General features: G+C 38.1%; 1 protein-coding gene across 13 annotated transcripts in view; it reads right to left on the reverse strand.

Moving 5' to 3' along the window:
- PPFIBP1 (PPFIA binding protein 1) overlaps positions 1-17,174 on the reverse strand; it is a 167,851-nt gene that overhangs the window by 33,907 nt on the left and 116,770 nt on the right. For 8 of the 13 annotated variants that reach the window (XM_036296583.1, XM_036296584.1, XM_036296586.1 and 5 more), the window contains 8 exons: positions 14,001-14,087; positions 12,259-12,372; positions 11,279-11,410; positions 6,418-6,510; positions 6,003-6,095; positions 4,483-4,597; positions 2,764-2,796; positions 1,249-1,310 (listed from right to left, as the gene is read on the reverse strand). In XM_036296583.1, coding sequence (XP_036152476.1) covers positions 1,249-1,310; positions 2,764-2,796; positions 4,483-4,597; positions 6,003-6,095; positions 6,418-6,510; positions 11,279-11,410; positions 12,259-12,372; positions 14,001-14,087 — 729 coding nt within the window. The remainder of the gene's footprint in view (positions 1-1,248; positions 1,311-2,763; positions 2,797-4,482; positions 4,598-6,002; positions 6,096-6,417; positions 6,511-11,278; positions 11,411-12,258; positions 12,373-14,000; positions 14,088-17,174) is intronic. The other 5 variants (XM_036296587.1, XM_036296585.1, XM_036296590.1 and 2 more) reach the window with 3 other exon arrangements.

Genomic DNA, 17,174 nt, shown 5'->3' on the forward strand with positions numbered 1-17,174 from the left:
TTTTGAGGGAGAAAAATTAAAACAAAATGAATTTGAGTGATTTTCTTAAAAAAAAAAAAAAAAAAAAAGCTCTGCGTGCAGCTTGCTAAGGACTTCTAGTTTTATTCAACAGTAGGAAAGACTAGCCAAAAGAATATATATATATCTGGTTGGGTGGGTAAGACAATGAGTTTATTTCCAAGGAGTAAAGAACAAATGAAGAGAATGAAAGGCAAAGATAAATCAACAAGTAAAACAGAGTAGGCATGAATTAGAAAAAGAAACTTATGATCAATTAGATAAAGTCCAAGAGAAAGTTTTTTGGCATGGCTTGATTTTCACTTTCTTGAAATTACTCTTTTCTTGGGAAAATGCCTCCTTGTTCTATTCATTTAGGGCAGCGGTTCTCAACCTGTGGGTCGCGACCCCTTTGGGGGTCGAACGACCCTTTCACAGGGGTCACCTAAGACCATCCTGCATATCGGATATTCACATTACGATTCATAACAGTAGCAACATTACAGTTATGAAGTAGCAACGAAAATAATTTTATGGCTGGGTCACAACATGAGGAACTGTATTTAAAGGGCCAGAAATTTGAGAACCACTGATTTAGGGACACGAGAGGGGAGCAATTCTGATGACAGGAGCTGGACCCAACTGCTGCTGCCTGCTGGCCGGAGGGTCAGGAAAGCCGTGAAGAAACGCATTTCTTTAGTAGAGTAACTGCATCCCTGCTCTTAGCAGGATGAAGTGGGGAGGAACAACCAGAAGAAACAAGCTTCTGGAGACATGGCATTGGGCCACCACAGCTAAAACAGAGCCTAGGGCCATATTGATTTCATGGTGCCTTGGCCTCTCTTTTCTGGTATCTCACTACTCAGGAGAACAGAGACAATCCCCAATGTGAAAGAGGTCAGCAGTATGAAGGAGAAAAAAAGGGACATGACCACGAAGCTAAAGTTGTTTGGAGTTCAAACATTAGCCCAGATTTGATAGCTCAAACATTTTCTGAATTCATGCAGGGAGGAGAGAGAGAATTCTCAGTGGAGCCAGTGCTGCTGGTCTCCATTCCTATGCTCAGCCACAGTAACAAGTGTGACCCCCTGACAGTGGACACACTTGGGCAGGAAGGGAGAAGGCTTGCCCTCAATGTCAGTAGTGCATAGGGTGTGTTCTTTCAAACTGCAATATCTCAAGAGAATACGCAGAATGATCAAAATGGTGCTATTACACATCTAAACAAATATTTAAATTTCATCTAGATACCTTTTCTTCATTTGCTGCCATCAAAGACTCCACAGCCTTTTTCATTTTTTGTACTTCAATATCTGAAAATATCACAACATAAAATCAGAAGTCAGTTTAGTTAATGTGTGTGACAGTAATGAGAAGCTACTGACTCTTCAGATTGAAGTGTTTTAAAGTAAAAATGTTACTGATTTGTTTTATTTGTTTGTTTTTAAAAGGGCACATTTACCATACATATTGTCTTTTAGGGAAAATCTGAAAAATGAACACCTTCTATCTCGCCTGAATAGTCACAGGGTAAGTGAGAGCTAACCACCCTCTCTCAAAGCAACAAGAAAATCTTCTAGAGAACAATGAAATGTCAGGGCTAACAATAAAAACACAGAGTTTTCAAAAAAGCAGTGGGCAAAAGCAATGAACAAAGTGCACATGACAAAAGCAGACAAAATGATACTCAGTTATAACCAAGATGGAGACACAAATGATAAGAGCCTGGTGGAATGCGATATTTACACGAGTAGTCATGCTAAGCTGTAGGTTCCATACAGAAGGATATTAAGTACTTTGCTTCATCTATAAACCTCATTTCCAAATGCTATTTGAAAACATAAAGGCCAGAGTGAGACGAATGTAATTTCACTTAAAATTTGATATTCGAATACAAAAGCATGCTACTTTAATACTAAAAAGCAAATATTCTAAAGATCAAAAGTCAACCTAGAATGAAATCACAAATTAAAAAAAATTGAAACAGAGAAAAAAAATTCAGCTAAAATTTCCACCTTTTTTGAAAACAAACAAACAAACAAACAAAATAAACGACTAAAGGTACTTTTTAAAACAGTGATGGGTCGTTCAGTGCTGATATAACTATTTTCAATTAAGGTATATTTTATACGAATTGCCTTTCTTTTCTTTGCTTTTTTTTTTTTTAAAGGCAAATTCCCTTGACTTAAGAATTCAATGTCTGGAGGAGAGAGCCCTTTAAGATTTATCTTTATGCTGCCTTAAATAATCCAGGCTCCATGAAACATCCTGGGTTATTTAATGCAATTAAATAATGACACTCTCTTTCAAAACACTAAGAGGGTGTGTTTAAAAAACCTCCTAAAGTAGATCTCAGTGAAAAAGTGGGCTACAAAACATTTGAAAGCAAAGTTCAAAACGATCTTTCAACTATGACAAACCTCAAAAACAGGTTTCATAGGAGGGTAAACATTATTTCCTTCTCTGACCCTGCATCTCCTGGACCCCAGAGAAAATGCTCTCTCACCTCCACCACTCTGGGTGCCCTGCTGTGTCCTATGGAGCAAAAGAGCTGAATCAGATAAAATCTGCTAAGGGACCTTTTACTCCTCGTTTTTATTTTTTGTTTACCCTCTATTTTGTATGCTTCAAAGAAATGGAGAGCTTATCGATGAAGCAACTTCACATTTTTGGTGAGAGAAATGTTTTAAAAACACATGCAAAGAACAGTCCAAGTATTACTTTTGGTGAATGTAAAGGCTGATGGAAATACACCAAAAACCTTACTTTTGTCTTTGAGCTTCTTTTTAAAATTTTCATCTGTGCAGGAAAACCCATTGAATTGGAAGTTAGCATACATTACAACAGTAAATAATATTTTAAAAGCACTATTATTGTCTCCTTTTACCTACAATAAAGAGACTCTAAACTCATAAAGACTGAATATTAAGCACTATTTTGTGACGTCAGGGCTGGTATTATACTACATAACGCTCTGTGTGCAGTTAAAAAGAGAATCTAATGTAATTAATCCAGAAGACCTAACGTTGAGTTACTACCTCTGTTACGTTAACTTTCTGAACCTTGACTTTCTCTCCCTGAAATTGGGTCGATGGAGTACAGCGCTCCTGACACAGTGTGTGGTGAACAGCTGGTTAATGTTGCCTTGGTCGTTTTTCACATTTCCATTACCACCCGATATTGGACTCCTGATCATGACCAGTACATTGCTTCTGTCACAGTCAACTCACCACTCGAGTTCAATAACACTGAAGTGGCGTAGCTCCTGCTCCATGCGAGTCCACTGATCATGCAGTTAGATGTTATGTCAACACCATATTGCTGGGAAGTTTCTAACCATTTGCTCTCAGTCCCTATATGTCCTTGGTGGTGCACTGGTAGCAAGCAGTTCACAGACTGGCACCAGTCCTTGGACTGGACTTTGGGTAGCACTATTCTAACATACCCTCTAGCTTACAAGTCCTAGGATCCCATTGTTATCTTAAAATCCTAAAAGCGTGACCTGTTTGTGAATGTCCTTTCCGAACATACAATTCCATTTTTCTGAATGTTTGATGAATTAAGTTTCCTGATGGATAGAGAACTGTGATACCTTTGGGTATATAAAGCCAGGATATTCCAGAGTCAAGAAGACTTTACAGGTCATCTAATTCAAGCTCCTCATTGAATAGACAATAACGGTACCAGTGTTCACAGGTAAAAATGTACCAAAGCTATACTAAATGAAATTTGTTCTGTTTCCAACAAATCAGAAGTTGCTTTGCCACAGTCATCATTTGTAATAACAAAAAGAGGTTAACTTTGATCTAGTGTTGTCAGATGTTACATGCATTTATGTTTCCAAATATAATTCAGAAAAACACATTGCATTCACAGTATTTTCTACCAAGTAGAAGCTACAGTATTAAAAATTACAGTCCACATAATATCTAGGACAAACCTCCTCAATTATGAAAACCATTTTTGGATAAATTCATGCACTTTTCCAAAAAGAAATTAGCCTATTTTTTGCTTTCTTGAAGGTTAAGAAATTTTCATTGAGTTTTCCAAAGACAGAGCCTTTTCTTTTCTTCTCTCAACAGGGCAGACAAGGTTTCTAAATGTCTTTCTGTTGTCTCAAGTTCAGTTTAGAGGAAAATAGTCTTGGGACATCGTAATGGTTCCTTTTCATTCTTTTTGACACTTGTTTATTTTGCAATTTGGATAAAACTCTCTCCTGATGGTAATTTACAATTTAGTCATCTCAACGAAACACCCAGTAGGGTCCAGAGCTGCTTCTCCAGCGGCGGGCGAGGAAGCTCAGGGCTCCCTGAGCACAGGAAAGAGCCCGGAGCATTCATTCCCTGTGGCCCTCGGCTACATGGCTCCTGCTATTCTTTTCTTTGACGCTAAAATTACACATCAAATAACAGTAGATTTTTTTTTTTTCAGATCTTAGAGTTTTTTAACAAAAGAAGGTAACCAATATTAAATACATATTCCTACCTCGGTCAAAAATTTCTAACCCTTCTCCTTTCATCTTGCAAAACAATTTTTCTTGTAGCTGTTTCACTTCAGATTCTTTCTCTTCCAGTTGTTCTTTTAAAGATGCCAGTTCATCCTACAAATGATCATTCATTTAAAAAGAGTAGCTTATGAATAAAAGAGAATATTCAGAGAGTATGTTCTTAAGTCAATAATTAGTGATTTAGATGCAAAGATGCAAACTTCAGAAATCAGACAGTGGTGATGATAAACAAAAAGCAAGGCAATTATTAAAATCCAATTTATAATAATTATGGTATACTTATTTCAAGTTTCTTTGTGAACAAATTAAAAAAGAAATCTTTTAAAGTGTAAGTAGGACTAATGTAGCCCTAAGGTGGTATATGTTATGTTAAATAAAAAATCTGACCAAGCTAATAAAAAAAAAAAAAAGATGCTTAGTATCGTAAAAGCAAAGTAAAATGCAAATTGGAAAATAGATATTAAGACTTGCTTGACATTTATTCAGCATTTCAAGATGGCAGTTAGGTTCCCTGGACAAGGTAGACCCTAAGTAGTGGGTAAAGTAGCAGGTGATGTACAACTTTAGTCAAATCTTGGGACTGAATATTTATCCTCATTACTAAGATAACAGAACAGAATCTCCTACAGCAATGCAAAAAAAAAAAAAAAGAAAGAAAGAAAAAAAGATTTAGAAAATGGATTTTAATTCTTCTTTTGTAAAACTACATGACTGTTAAGGATGCCATGTTCAATGTTCTACCTATTTACTAATGTTTTAACTTTCAGTTTCCTTTTGGTAAAGAGCTTTAGCAAATTCAGTTCTGCTGGCTGCATGTAACACCGAAAAAAATCCTAGGTGATGCTTATAAATGCACCTTTATTTTTAATTTTATATTCATAAAATAATTTCATTTTCAAACATTTTATTTTCAGTCTTTTCTAAAGATATGGGTTACATTTAGTACTATGAGAAGGTTTAACTCTCCAATGAAGCTAAGACGTTTTTACTTATGGAAGGAGTGAATATCAAGCACAAGAAATTTTCAGAAGCACTGGCAAGAAGTGCCACTGGTCTTACTGTGCTTATTGTCAGCAGTAATTTCCACTCGCTGCCATGATAGTTAACTGCCGAATACATTTACCTTCCAGAAAATCCCAAAGGAAAAAAGCAATGTCTACTATTGGTACATAACAGAATTCTTTCACAGGTGAACTTGTTACAATTATTTTGCCAAGCCTGGATCTCAGATAGCCTAACAGAGTGAGATTTCGTTTACAAACAAACACTTTCATTTACCTGTTTATTATTTTTTACTAATTATTTCATAGGTTTCTAAAAACAAATTAAGGATCACACTGTCCCTTTAATTAGCTTTAAACATATTTTTTTTAAAAAAAATAGGTGGCACACGGACAAAATAAATGCACACACCACTAAAAACACCATCACAGCAAAGCAACAACACAAGCCAGAAAGCAACAAGCCATGGACCCACATTCCCCAATGTCTACCGCACCTTCAGCGACTCCCATTTTTGTTCCATCCGCTGCTTTTCATACTGCATCTGACCCACCTTGATTTTCATGCTAGAAACTTTGGCCATTAAGGACTGGTAGAGAGACAGAGGAGTAAAAGAAAACTACAGATAGAAAGAGATAAGCTAAATAACCAAGAAAACAGTATCAGTTTACACAGGAGGTTAGAGAATTAAGAGAAATGACAGGTAATATGTTCTATCAGATTAGTTAAGCCCTGGTTTTTATTCAGAATAGTGCTTAAATCAAGAAGGTCTCCAGCTCAGAGAAAAAGTTCACTTGTAAAATACCTTCTTTGTCATATACTGAGTAGAAAGCATATTGCATCTATATGAATGATCATAGATAAGCAGTGGAGCCATTTGGTTAAAAATTGTTGTCATTGAGAAAACTTACTTTGGTTGATTTCAGCTTTTTTTCATACTGAAGCCTTTCACTGTCCATTTCACTGATTCTTAACCTCAAGTCATTGATCTCCTGCATCAGCCCCTGTCCAGAAAGAAACAGGGAAATACATTAGGAAAGTGGTAATACACTTCAACATACCGAAATGGCAGCTTGGGAATCTTAAATCCACAATCCCTTAGACCAGACAAATAACAACAGTGTTCCTCCTTGAGAACGATCTTTCCATTTAAAATCCTGTTTTAAATTTCTAATTCTTCGGCCTTACAATGATGAGATCGTGAAAATAAAGATCACGAATGTTTATTAAGAGGCAGCTAGGACCTTCCTATCATTGACCAGGTATTTCTAGACTAAAATTCACTATATCAACTTTCACTTTTAAAATAAACCAGAGAAATTTTCTTTAGTAAAACCAATTGCTTTTTAGGGTATTTCCAGGGATATGATGGATGCTTATAAAAATATTTTTATCATTTCTTCATTAGTCTATAAAGTACAGACCGTTCATCAACCCATTTGGGAGTATGGAGTGAAATTTAAAACCTTTAAACCAAAGATTCTCAACCTAAGAATGGATGAGGGCCCTGTCATTTAAAAATATATTCAGTGTCATAATGGATTTTTATATTTGGAAAATAAAAAAGATAGCAATCCTAATGTTTTCATAATACAAATACAGTATAATTAGATATCTTTTCTACTGCCACCTTTATAAAAAACTTATATGCTTGTCAAATTTGGATAAATATTGTGAGAAATACTGATATACTTTTTTATTCAGAGCCCAGAGAGTAGGACAATTAAATGAGAATGCTAAATAGCAACTCTTCCCACCCCACCCCCAAAAAAAGGGCTCAAATACTCTGTGAAGGAGATTATTATTTTTTTATATATATATTTTATTGATTTTTTACAGAGAGGAAGGGAGAGAGATAGAGAGTTAGAAACATCGATGGGAGAGAAACATCAATCAGCCGCCTCCTGCACATCTCCCACTGGGGATGTGCCCGCAACCCAGGTACATGCCCTTGACCGGAATCGAACCTGGGACCCCTCAGTCCGCAGGCCGACGCTCTATCCACTGAGCCAAACCGGTTATGGCAAGTTCCTCTCTTTTACGAGACATTTATTCCTGAGCCACAAATTCATGGATGACAGAACAGAATTATACAAGAATGCCATACAAAAAAATAGCCCAGCCTTTGTGGCTCAGTTGGTTGAGCATCGTCCCATGCACCAGGAGGCCACAGGTTTGATTCCTGGTCAGGGCACAGGCCCGGGTTGTGGGCTTGATCCCCAGTGGGGGTGTGCAGGAGGCAGCTGATTGGTGTTTCTCTCTCACAGATGTTTCCATCTCTCTCTCCTTCTCCTTCCTCTCTCTGAAAGCAATAAAAACAAATTAAAAAAAAAAAATAGAACAATGCTATAAGAAGGAAAACTTAGTTAATGAGGAATTACTCTAAACTTTTAAGTATAACCTCACAAAGGCTAGGAAAAAGGATGCTACAATCAAATACACTTTCCAGAAAACTCACAGGCTTTTAAACTGTTCCTGTTTTAAAGCATTTCTTGTAAAATGGGGAAAAGTATTACCCAGCATTATCATATAATAATTACTTATTAATATTATTAATACAATGTTTCAATAAAAGGGTGTCTATTTTCTCCTTTTGTGAATGAGGTCAAGAACTATTTGACATCATTTAATAACATTTTAGTTTGTGATTCCTAATCTATAAACTCAGAATTCAAGTTCAGAAAAAAGTCAGTTTCTCCCATTTATTATCTTCCATTTATCAATCATCCTTGCATAATACGAGTTCTCAGTGATATTCCCTCATCGATCTGGTCTGTTTAATATATATATGTACCCACTTTTCTCATTCTGAAGAAACAGCTTTGAATTCTTGTTAGGTATTGTATGCATTTACCACTTCATTTAGAAATATCAGCAATTTGAAAAGAAGAAACAATGGAAGAAAACAGAATTATAAACTGAGACCATTTTTCTATTGAAAACAAACAAACACAAAACTACCCAATTATCCTTTGTGGCAACACTTCCCATGATAACTCAAGCTGGAAAAATCTGAAATTAGCTCCTTAATATGAAACTTTAGAACGTGATATACAAATTATTTCCAACTAATAGCTTATCAGAAGTTCAGTCCTTTTTAAGACGAAAATCCCTGTTACCTTCCCCTTTTCCCTTCTAAAGAACTCCTTTGGACTTCCACAAAAATTCAGTTTCTGACATTTGTGCTGTTACCAGAAGGGGGCACTGTGGAACGATGTTAACCATCTCTCAGCAATTCCTGCGACAGGCACATACATCCTCAATCTTCAAGGTTTTAAGACTTTTACCCCCAGTCTGTGGAAGTACCTGTACTTCTTTCCCACTCCAATATATTCTTAGAACTTAATCTCCAAGTAATCCAGACTTCTAAGACAAAGTTAAAGAATTTTGGATTCCTGAAACAGCCAGGGAAACATTTTATTTTTATCAAGGGAACAGTAATAGGGAAACGAGCATACTCAATTCAGTTTTAATTTTGACGACTATTTTAATTATGTTCATATATAACAAAGTTTATCAAACATCCCATAATCTCTGGGAATGTTCACCCTACATTTTATCAATAGTGTTAAATATTTATTGAAAATTTTCAGGGATCGAGTTTCCTGGAAGTTGATGACAGGATCACTTCGCACAGGATTGAGAATGCAGCACCGGGGAAAAAAGTTTTATAAAAATGCAGATGCACTCAAGAGATGTAAGTACTGCTCTGGGGTCTTATCAAAAAATCATACAACATCTACTTCAAGTTAGTCCTGATGTTTCGTTAACATTTCGTATCCAAATGACCCAGTCACACAGGTTAAGACATCCCCTAAACGCTGTGTCTGTAACATAGGAGGCCATCTCTCGATCCCCAAACAGTGTCACTTCTTCCCCTGCAGGAGGGTTAGCTCCGTGCCATGCCACCTGCGGACTGAATTCTACTATTGTGTTATGAATGGCAGAAGAAAAACTGTTTCTTTTTTTTAAAAAAGCACAAGAGCAACGTTACAGAAATTGAGTAACATCCTAAGGTCTAAGAGCACCAGTCTCAATCAAATGAGAAACATGCTCACACAGGTGACTGACAAAAAGCTCTACAGATAAGACATGCACCAAGTTAGGGATTTCCTTTTGTTCCTGGGGAAGTAATACGTGTGACAAGACTTCCCGTCATCGTGAGACCTGTGGCAGACATTTTGCTTTTGAAAAAGGCAATGAAGCAAACCTCATTCAATTCAAATCTATGAAGGGCTTTCATACAGTGATTAATATATGTATAATGTAGTACCTCATAGCATGATGGCATTTAGTTGGCATGAAATAAATGTTTAAAATGAAGATGGGGGAGGGGGAAGAAGTAAATGATTTCTACTCCTCTCTCCTCCTTGGTACCCTTTTAAATAATCCAATATGACATCTCTCCACACCCCAACTGAGGAAACAAAATAGAGGAAAAAGGAGAGCTGGCCCTAGCAGAGAAGGACTTTCCACAGCCTTTAATATTTTTCAAATTAATAAATTTCAAATGGATATGCCTTCCTCCCCAACAAAGCAATAAGCAAATAAATTAGAAGACCTGGATTAACAATAAAATGGCACAAATGAGTATGTGTGGCCACAAAAATGGGTACTTCAAGTAGTAAAGTCTACCCTGAATTTCACAAAAGAATAGTGAACTTTACTTCATTGGAATGATTTATGTGTGGAATAGACCAAAAGTAGAAGTCCAAATTAAATGACCTCTAAAGAGTTGTGATTTTTATGATTATATAATGAAAGCATGTCTTCTATATATACTTAAAAATCTTATTATATAATAATTAGTGTGCCTAAATAATAGCTAAATAAACAGTAAAATCATTCACTTAAACCCATAATTTCCACAATGAAGGAAACCAGTACAAATGGACAGAGAATGGACAAACAGAAAGATACAAGCTCCAAAAGCCTAAAGTCACAAGTATTTCTAAAGGCTAATGAAAGGATTACTATTTCATATCAAAAGTCTAAAACCAGCCCGGCCAGCATGGTTCAGTGGCTGAGTGTTGACCTATGAACCAGGAGGTCATAGTTCCATTCCGTCAGGGCACATGCCTGGGTTGCAGGCTCGATCTCCAGTGTGGGGCGTGCAGGAGGCAGCCAACCAATGATTCTCTCTCTCTCATCATTGATGTTTCTCTGTCTCTTTCCCTCTCCCTTCCTCTCTGAAATCAGTAACAATATGTTTTTTAAAATGTCTGAAAATAAAAACATAATACATGATGAGGAACTCAACAGATGAGGAAGCTGAGGAACAGAGAGGTTAAAAGTTTGCCAAAAGTCACACAGCATGGAAATGGCAGAGCAGGGACTCAAAACTAAGCAATCTTGCTCCAGTGTGTATTCTATCCATTAGCATTTAATGATAAAAAGTCAACTTAATTAAGGATTATTCTTAAAAAGAAGCATAGAAGGATCCACCAATGAACTCACATGCATATGTGCATAACCCAAGGACACACAGGCAGTGGGTGGTGAAGGTTTGTGGGGGGGGGGGGGGGGGGAGGGTAGGGTGGTGGGAAGGGGGGGAGAGGACAATGAGAGGAAAAAGGGACATATGTAATACCTTCAACAATTAAGATTAAAAAAAGAAAAGAAACATAGATGAATGAGGGCACATGTAATTAACTGCCTCTCCCTCACACCTCCAAGGAATTTCAACTTGCTCTAGGAATATATGTGTGTGATATATACATATATACACATATGTATGTATATGTACGTAAAAAGAGAGAGGGTGCCGCTTACCTCTGTGTCTCTGAACCTATCTTCATAATCCAATCTGTCTTTCTCGACAGCCGTCAGTTTTAACTTCAAGTTAGATATCTCAGCCATCAGATCCAACTTCTGAGTTTCCAAGGATGTCCTACTCAGAAGCTCCTATTAGAATTTAAGAGATACATTCAAAAGTTGTTTCATTACAAACAGCCACATGTAGACGTGTCTCACTTATGCCTGCAAAGCAGTAACTGTCAAATAGAGGATTTGATGATTAATTACTAAATAGATACATTGAACACTAAACACGTCTGCTTATTGGGGAGATACATTTCGTAGATACACACATATATAAACCTTATATATAGTATGAAGCCTGATAACACTGATGATGATGATGATGATGTTATGTGTGCCATGTGCTAGGCACTGTTCTGACATGTACTTAGTGGTCTGAGCCTCAAAACAACCTTATGAGGTAGAAAGTCATAAGGATAATGCATGATGAGGAACTCAACAGATGAGGAAGCTGAGGAACAGAGAGGTTAAAAGTTTGCCAAAAGTCACACAGCATGGAAATGGCAGAGCAGGGACTCAAAACTAAGCAATCTTGCTCCAGTGTGTATTCTATCCATTATATTATAGGTCCTCTCATATATGAGCATCATGTATGTCTGTGTACAAATTTTTTCTAATAAAGAAAAAATTTATCTTTTTTCTTAATCACATAAATATGCTCTTGGTTGGGAGTTAGGAAACCATATGAAAGCATAAAGAAGATAATTAAAATTACCTGTAATTCTAGTAATATTTTATTTCAGATTCTAGTTACATGAGCACATTTTTATTGTGTGTATGTATTTTGAGAGCCTGCTACCCTAGGTTTTTACTTAAAATATGCCAGTGTAAGTGAACTACGAAATGTACTGCTCCATCAGAGCAAACACAACAATGGAACACCTCAAACAATTCAGCAGGAAAATCCCGCTGGGGGCCAGCTTCGTACGCACCTGCTGCAGCATTTCCTCTGTGGCGTTCAACTTCTCTCTGTGCTCTTCCAGACAAAACTCCAAATCTCGAATCTTCTCTCCCTGCGCCTCCACCTGGTCTGTCAACACACTTACCTGTATTTAGAGCAAAACGTCTCAATGGATTAGGAAGAATTTGGGTCCCACTGCAAACTTTATTTCTCTAAATAGAACAAAAACTGGAATGCTGTCACCACTCATTTGGATGTAAAGCGGGGGTGGTGGGGGGGGACCCGAAAATTAATGACAGCAGCCCTTCACACTCCTCTATATGTGGTGCTTGTTGACCTGAGGACTCCTATTCAATACTTAAGAAAGGTCGGGCTCACTGGGGGTGTACAGTGCTTTATAGGTTCAAACCATGTCAACCATTTACGAGAGGGAGCACACACACAGATTAGCATTTAGGGGTGTTGGGGTGAGCTGAGGGTAGGAGGTAGTATTAGAGATTGAGAAAATGGAGTTAACTTTTAGAGGAGAGTTATCAAGGACTATTCAAGTTTGATACTTCAGGAGGAATAAAGAAAATAAACCAGAGAATTCAAATTCCATGAGATCTTTCATGATCACATTATCCACACATGTTTTCAAAGCCAGGATGAACTCTCAGGCCCCTGAGGAGCCACCGGGTTAGTCCTTCATCCTCAGTGCTTACTGCAAACTCACCGTTTCCCCCCAATGAGCACCAACCTAGTAAACACACTAGGCTCGTAAAAGTATTTGTCAACTATTTAAAACAACATGGATGGACTTAGAGGGTATTATACCAAGCGAGGTAAGTCAGAGAAAGACAAAATACAATTTGATTTCACTTATATGTAGAATCTATAAAAACAAAACAGGAACAAACTCAAAGGTACAGAGAACAAACTCATAGTTGCCAGAGGGGAGAAAGGTTAAGGGGATGAGTGAAAAGGTGAAGGGGATTACAATTTTTCGTTATAAAACAGATAAATCACGGACTGCAAATGTACAGCATAGGGAATATAGTCAGTAATACAGTAATAACACTGTATGGTAACAGATGGTTACTAGACATCGTAGTGATCACTTCATAAGTGTATAAATATTGAATCATTACATTGAACACCTGACACTAATATAATATTGTATGTCAACTATACTTTAATAATAATAACAATATATATATATATATATATATATATATATATATATATATATAACAAGGGAAAAAATAACATTCTGAACAAGAAAACTCAAATTTAGCCTACAAATAGGACGTCACCACTCACTTTGTTTGGCCCATGGTATCATTTTTTTAAACTGAAATATTAAATATTAAATATATAAATATATAAATATTAAATATATACTCAGAGGTACTTATTCAGATTCATGAGTCTATGTTATGTATATACAGTATACATGTGTGTGTGTGTGTGCGTATATATATATATATATATATAGTACCAAACCAGAATTTCTGGTATATATTAAAAAATCAGATCAGATGACTGTGCTGGTCATCAGACTGGCTCTGGAAGGGTGTGTTGGATTAAGGGCTGCTCATGCTAGACAGGTTATGCACACCCTGGTTCTACCACAGTCCTCACCGCTCCCTACTGAGCACAGATGGCCTGCAGCATTTACCAGTAGGTCTCTTAGCAATCTGGCTCCTGTAAGCACCTGAATGTGCCATCCCAGTTTTAAATGTCTTTGTAAATATGTCATGAGGAACGAACAGCATTTAAAAAATCACTTGCCTGAAGGACGAGGGATTCTTTATCATTTTCCAAACGCGCTAGCCTTTCTTGGTACACATCTCCGTTCCCGGGTAGGTGTCCATTTGTCTGAAAAGGAAGTAACTAGGGTGAGTCTGGCCCTCTTTACGTTTGAACCGCTGTGGGTAAATAAAAAATTTGCATCTGTCTTTAATTCAAGGCACCTGAACTGAGTTTAGCACAGCTGTGATTGACGGCCATGAACAGAAAATACAAGAATAAAACTTGGTTCATTTACCTCAAAATAGGTAAGGTAGGCATGTTAGGCATGTTTTTACCAAACCATACAACTTCTCATCAAGCAGAAAATAATGATCTAAAAGGAACAGTGGCTAAAAGGAACATTCACTGTCAAGTGGGGCACACCTGGGGCACACGAAGCTTTGCAAGTGTGTGGTCGGGCATCAAACTTCTATTTCCCCCAAATGCTCAATGCCATAATTCTGAGTGGAGATAGTGGGAGTGGCCTGGGACTCCCCCTAAGTCCCAAATGCAGGACTGCACATGCCTCCCCTTAAATGGGAGACAACAGGGGTAACTTACAGGCTTCTTCCTGCTACTCAAGTCTCCAAATCACAGGGCAAACCTCTCCTTCCTCTTTGAAGCCTTTCTCTCTCCCCCAAAACTTAAACTCTCAGTATGCAAGACACCACCACACCCCCTCCCCCCACCACACCTCCCCACCCCCGTCCCCAGCAGCCCTGACCAGCTGAGCTCACTGGAGATTTAGCATTTTCCTTCCTGAATTCCCTAACTTCTCATGAGCTTGCTTGTTCATATAACGCTATGCAAGCTCCAGGGCAGAGCCTATACAAGGCATCATGTTGTAACCTCCATAGCACCTGGCCCAAGGCCAGCGGTTCTCAACCTGTGGGTCGCGACCCCTTTGGCGGTCGAACGACCCTTTCACAGGGGTCGCCTAAGACCATCCTGCATATCAGATATTTACGTTATGATTCATAACAGCAGCAACATTACAGGTATGATGTAGCAACGAAAATAATTTTATGGTTGGGTCACAACATGAGGAACTGTATTTAAAGGGCCAGAAGGTGGAGAACCACTGGCTTAGACCACTGCTCACTCTTTTTTCTCCCTGCAAACCCCTCCCCGCCACTTATTTAAAAAATATATTTTTATTGATTTCAGAGAGGAAGAGAGAGGGAGAGAGAGATAGAAACTGATTGGCTGCCTCCTGCATGCCCCACACCGGGGACAGAGCCCACGACCCAGGCATGTGCCCTTGGCCGGAATCAAACCTGGGACCCTTCAGTCCGTAGGCTGATACTCTATCCGCTGAGCCAAACAGGCTAGGGCCCTCCCTGCCACTTGTTATCAGACTTGGGCATATTCCCACATGCTCTACATGCTGAAGTATGGATTGGGAGAGCAAGTGAGGGTTTTTTTCTCAGTCATCTTACAGATGCAAGGCTTTATGGAAACACATGAAAAGGCTGACAGAGAGCAGACAACATAAAAATGTCATTTTGAAACATAGTCGTGTATGTGCTATGTCCCCTGTTATCTCACTTACACAGTTCACAGCCATATAATATGTAATCCCAATAGAATGTCCTGGTTCCTCTTTCAAATACAACAGAAATAAAAGCCAGTGGAGTCCAAAATGGTTAGACGAAGCCATCCAGAGTTCAATCAAAACAGCAAATAACAACTTCCAAGTTACAACCAGAGTAGATATAAACTGTACCTCCTTACCACCAAGCTCCTATCTGATGTGACATCCATTATTTTTCCAGAATTAACTGGTAGTCATGCAGTTTCCAGTATAAATTCTGGGAATAACCCAAGTTATAGGTTGAAAAAAACACACAACACAAAAAGGTGCTTTAACAAAAAAGAAAATTTTAGGATATTTCTTCTAAAAACTATGCACACTGGATATACTTCCCCTGAGGCCACACACAAAAAATCAGAAACAAATTTAGTAAGTGTGCGATGTATATTTAGAATGAATAAAATGTTTAATTTAACATCAGCTGCTTGGTCACATACCTGCACCATCACCTCAGCATAATTCTGTTCATGTTGTAAACTGAAGTGCCCAGAATTAAGTGACAAGTATTACGAGGAGCCTGATGGAGTGGCCTGGACGACTTCCATCCCTGGGGACGACCACGAAGTGAAATTTATGGAGCTTCCTGAAGACAGCTTTTTGGGGAAAAGCCAGGATGCATAATGCATGTTCTCCATCTAAGCAAGTGCTGAGACGGGCCCGCCACAGCTTTAAATCCCTCGTTTTAATTAAGGATATTAGCATGCACCTGCTTTTCGATTCCCACACGGGCAACGTTTTATCAATAAATGCATTTAATTAAGGAGGGAAGAAAGCTTTCTGCTCAGGGAGGATACAAAGCAAAGGTCGTCTTTCTTCTGCCTGAAGAAAATTACAGCAAGATTACAAGTATTTCATAGCAAGTTCTAGAAGTGTTTTATGAAGCTACTGCATATGATATGAAAATAGAAAATGTTCCAAAACCAGTCCTACAGAATTATCCTAAGAGAACAACAAATACTAAAAATTGGCTCACAATGAGAATGCTCACGTTTCTCAACACTGTATTAATATTTACAAGCGCTCATAATGCCCAGGAGGATATTAGTTTAAAAAAAAACAACATGAAAAGTTAGCCTGGCTGGTGTGGCTCAGTGGTTGAGTGTCGACCTACGAACCAGGAGGTCAGGACCCATATCCCAGTTGCAGACTCAATCCCTGGTAGGGAGCGTGCAGGAGGCAGCTGGTTAGCTGATCAATGGTTCTCTTTCATCACTGATGTTTCTATCTTTCTCTCCCTTTCCCTTCCTCTCTGAAATCAATAAAAATATATTTAAAAACAAAAACAAAAAACACAAACACACGAAAAGTCACTATAGGAACATTAAGCCAAAGTTGAGAGCTACCACTCACTGGACTAGTTCCATACTTTTAAAACACTGTGTTGACTTACTCAGGTAGGTCAAGGTTTCTCCTAGTCACACCCTTATTTTGTTACCTTTGCCTTAACAATGTTAGAGAGAGATAAGTTCCAATAGGCAAATACCCTGCTGCCTCTGTGCTTTTCCCAACTCCTGTGCTCCACCTGCCAGACCACTCAAAACCTCCGCGAACACAGAATGCTCTCTCACACACTGATTGTC

Source organism: Myotis myotis, unplaced genomic scaffold (genome assembly GCF_014108235.1).
Source record: "Myotis myotis isolate mMyoMyo1 unplaced genomic scaffold, mMyoMyo1.p scaffold_m19_p_3, whole genome shotgun sequence".
In the NCBI taxonomy this organism is placed as follows: Eukaryota; Metazoa; Chordata; class Mammalia; order Chiroptera; family Vespertilionidae; genus Myotis; species Myotis myotis.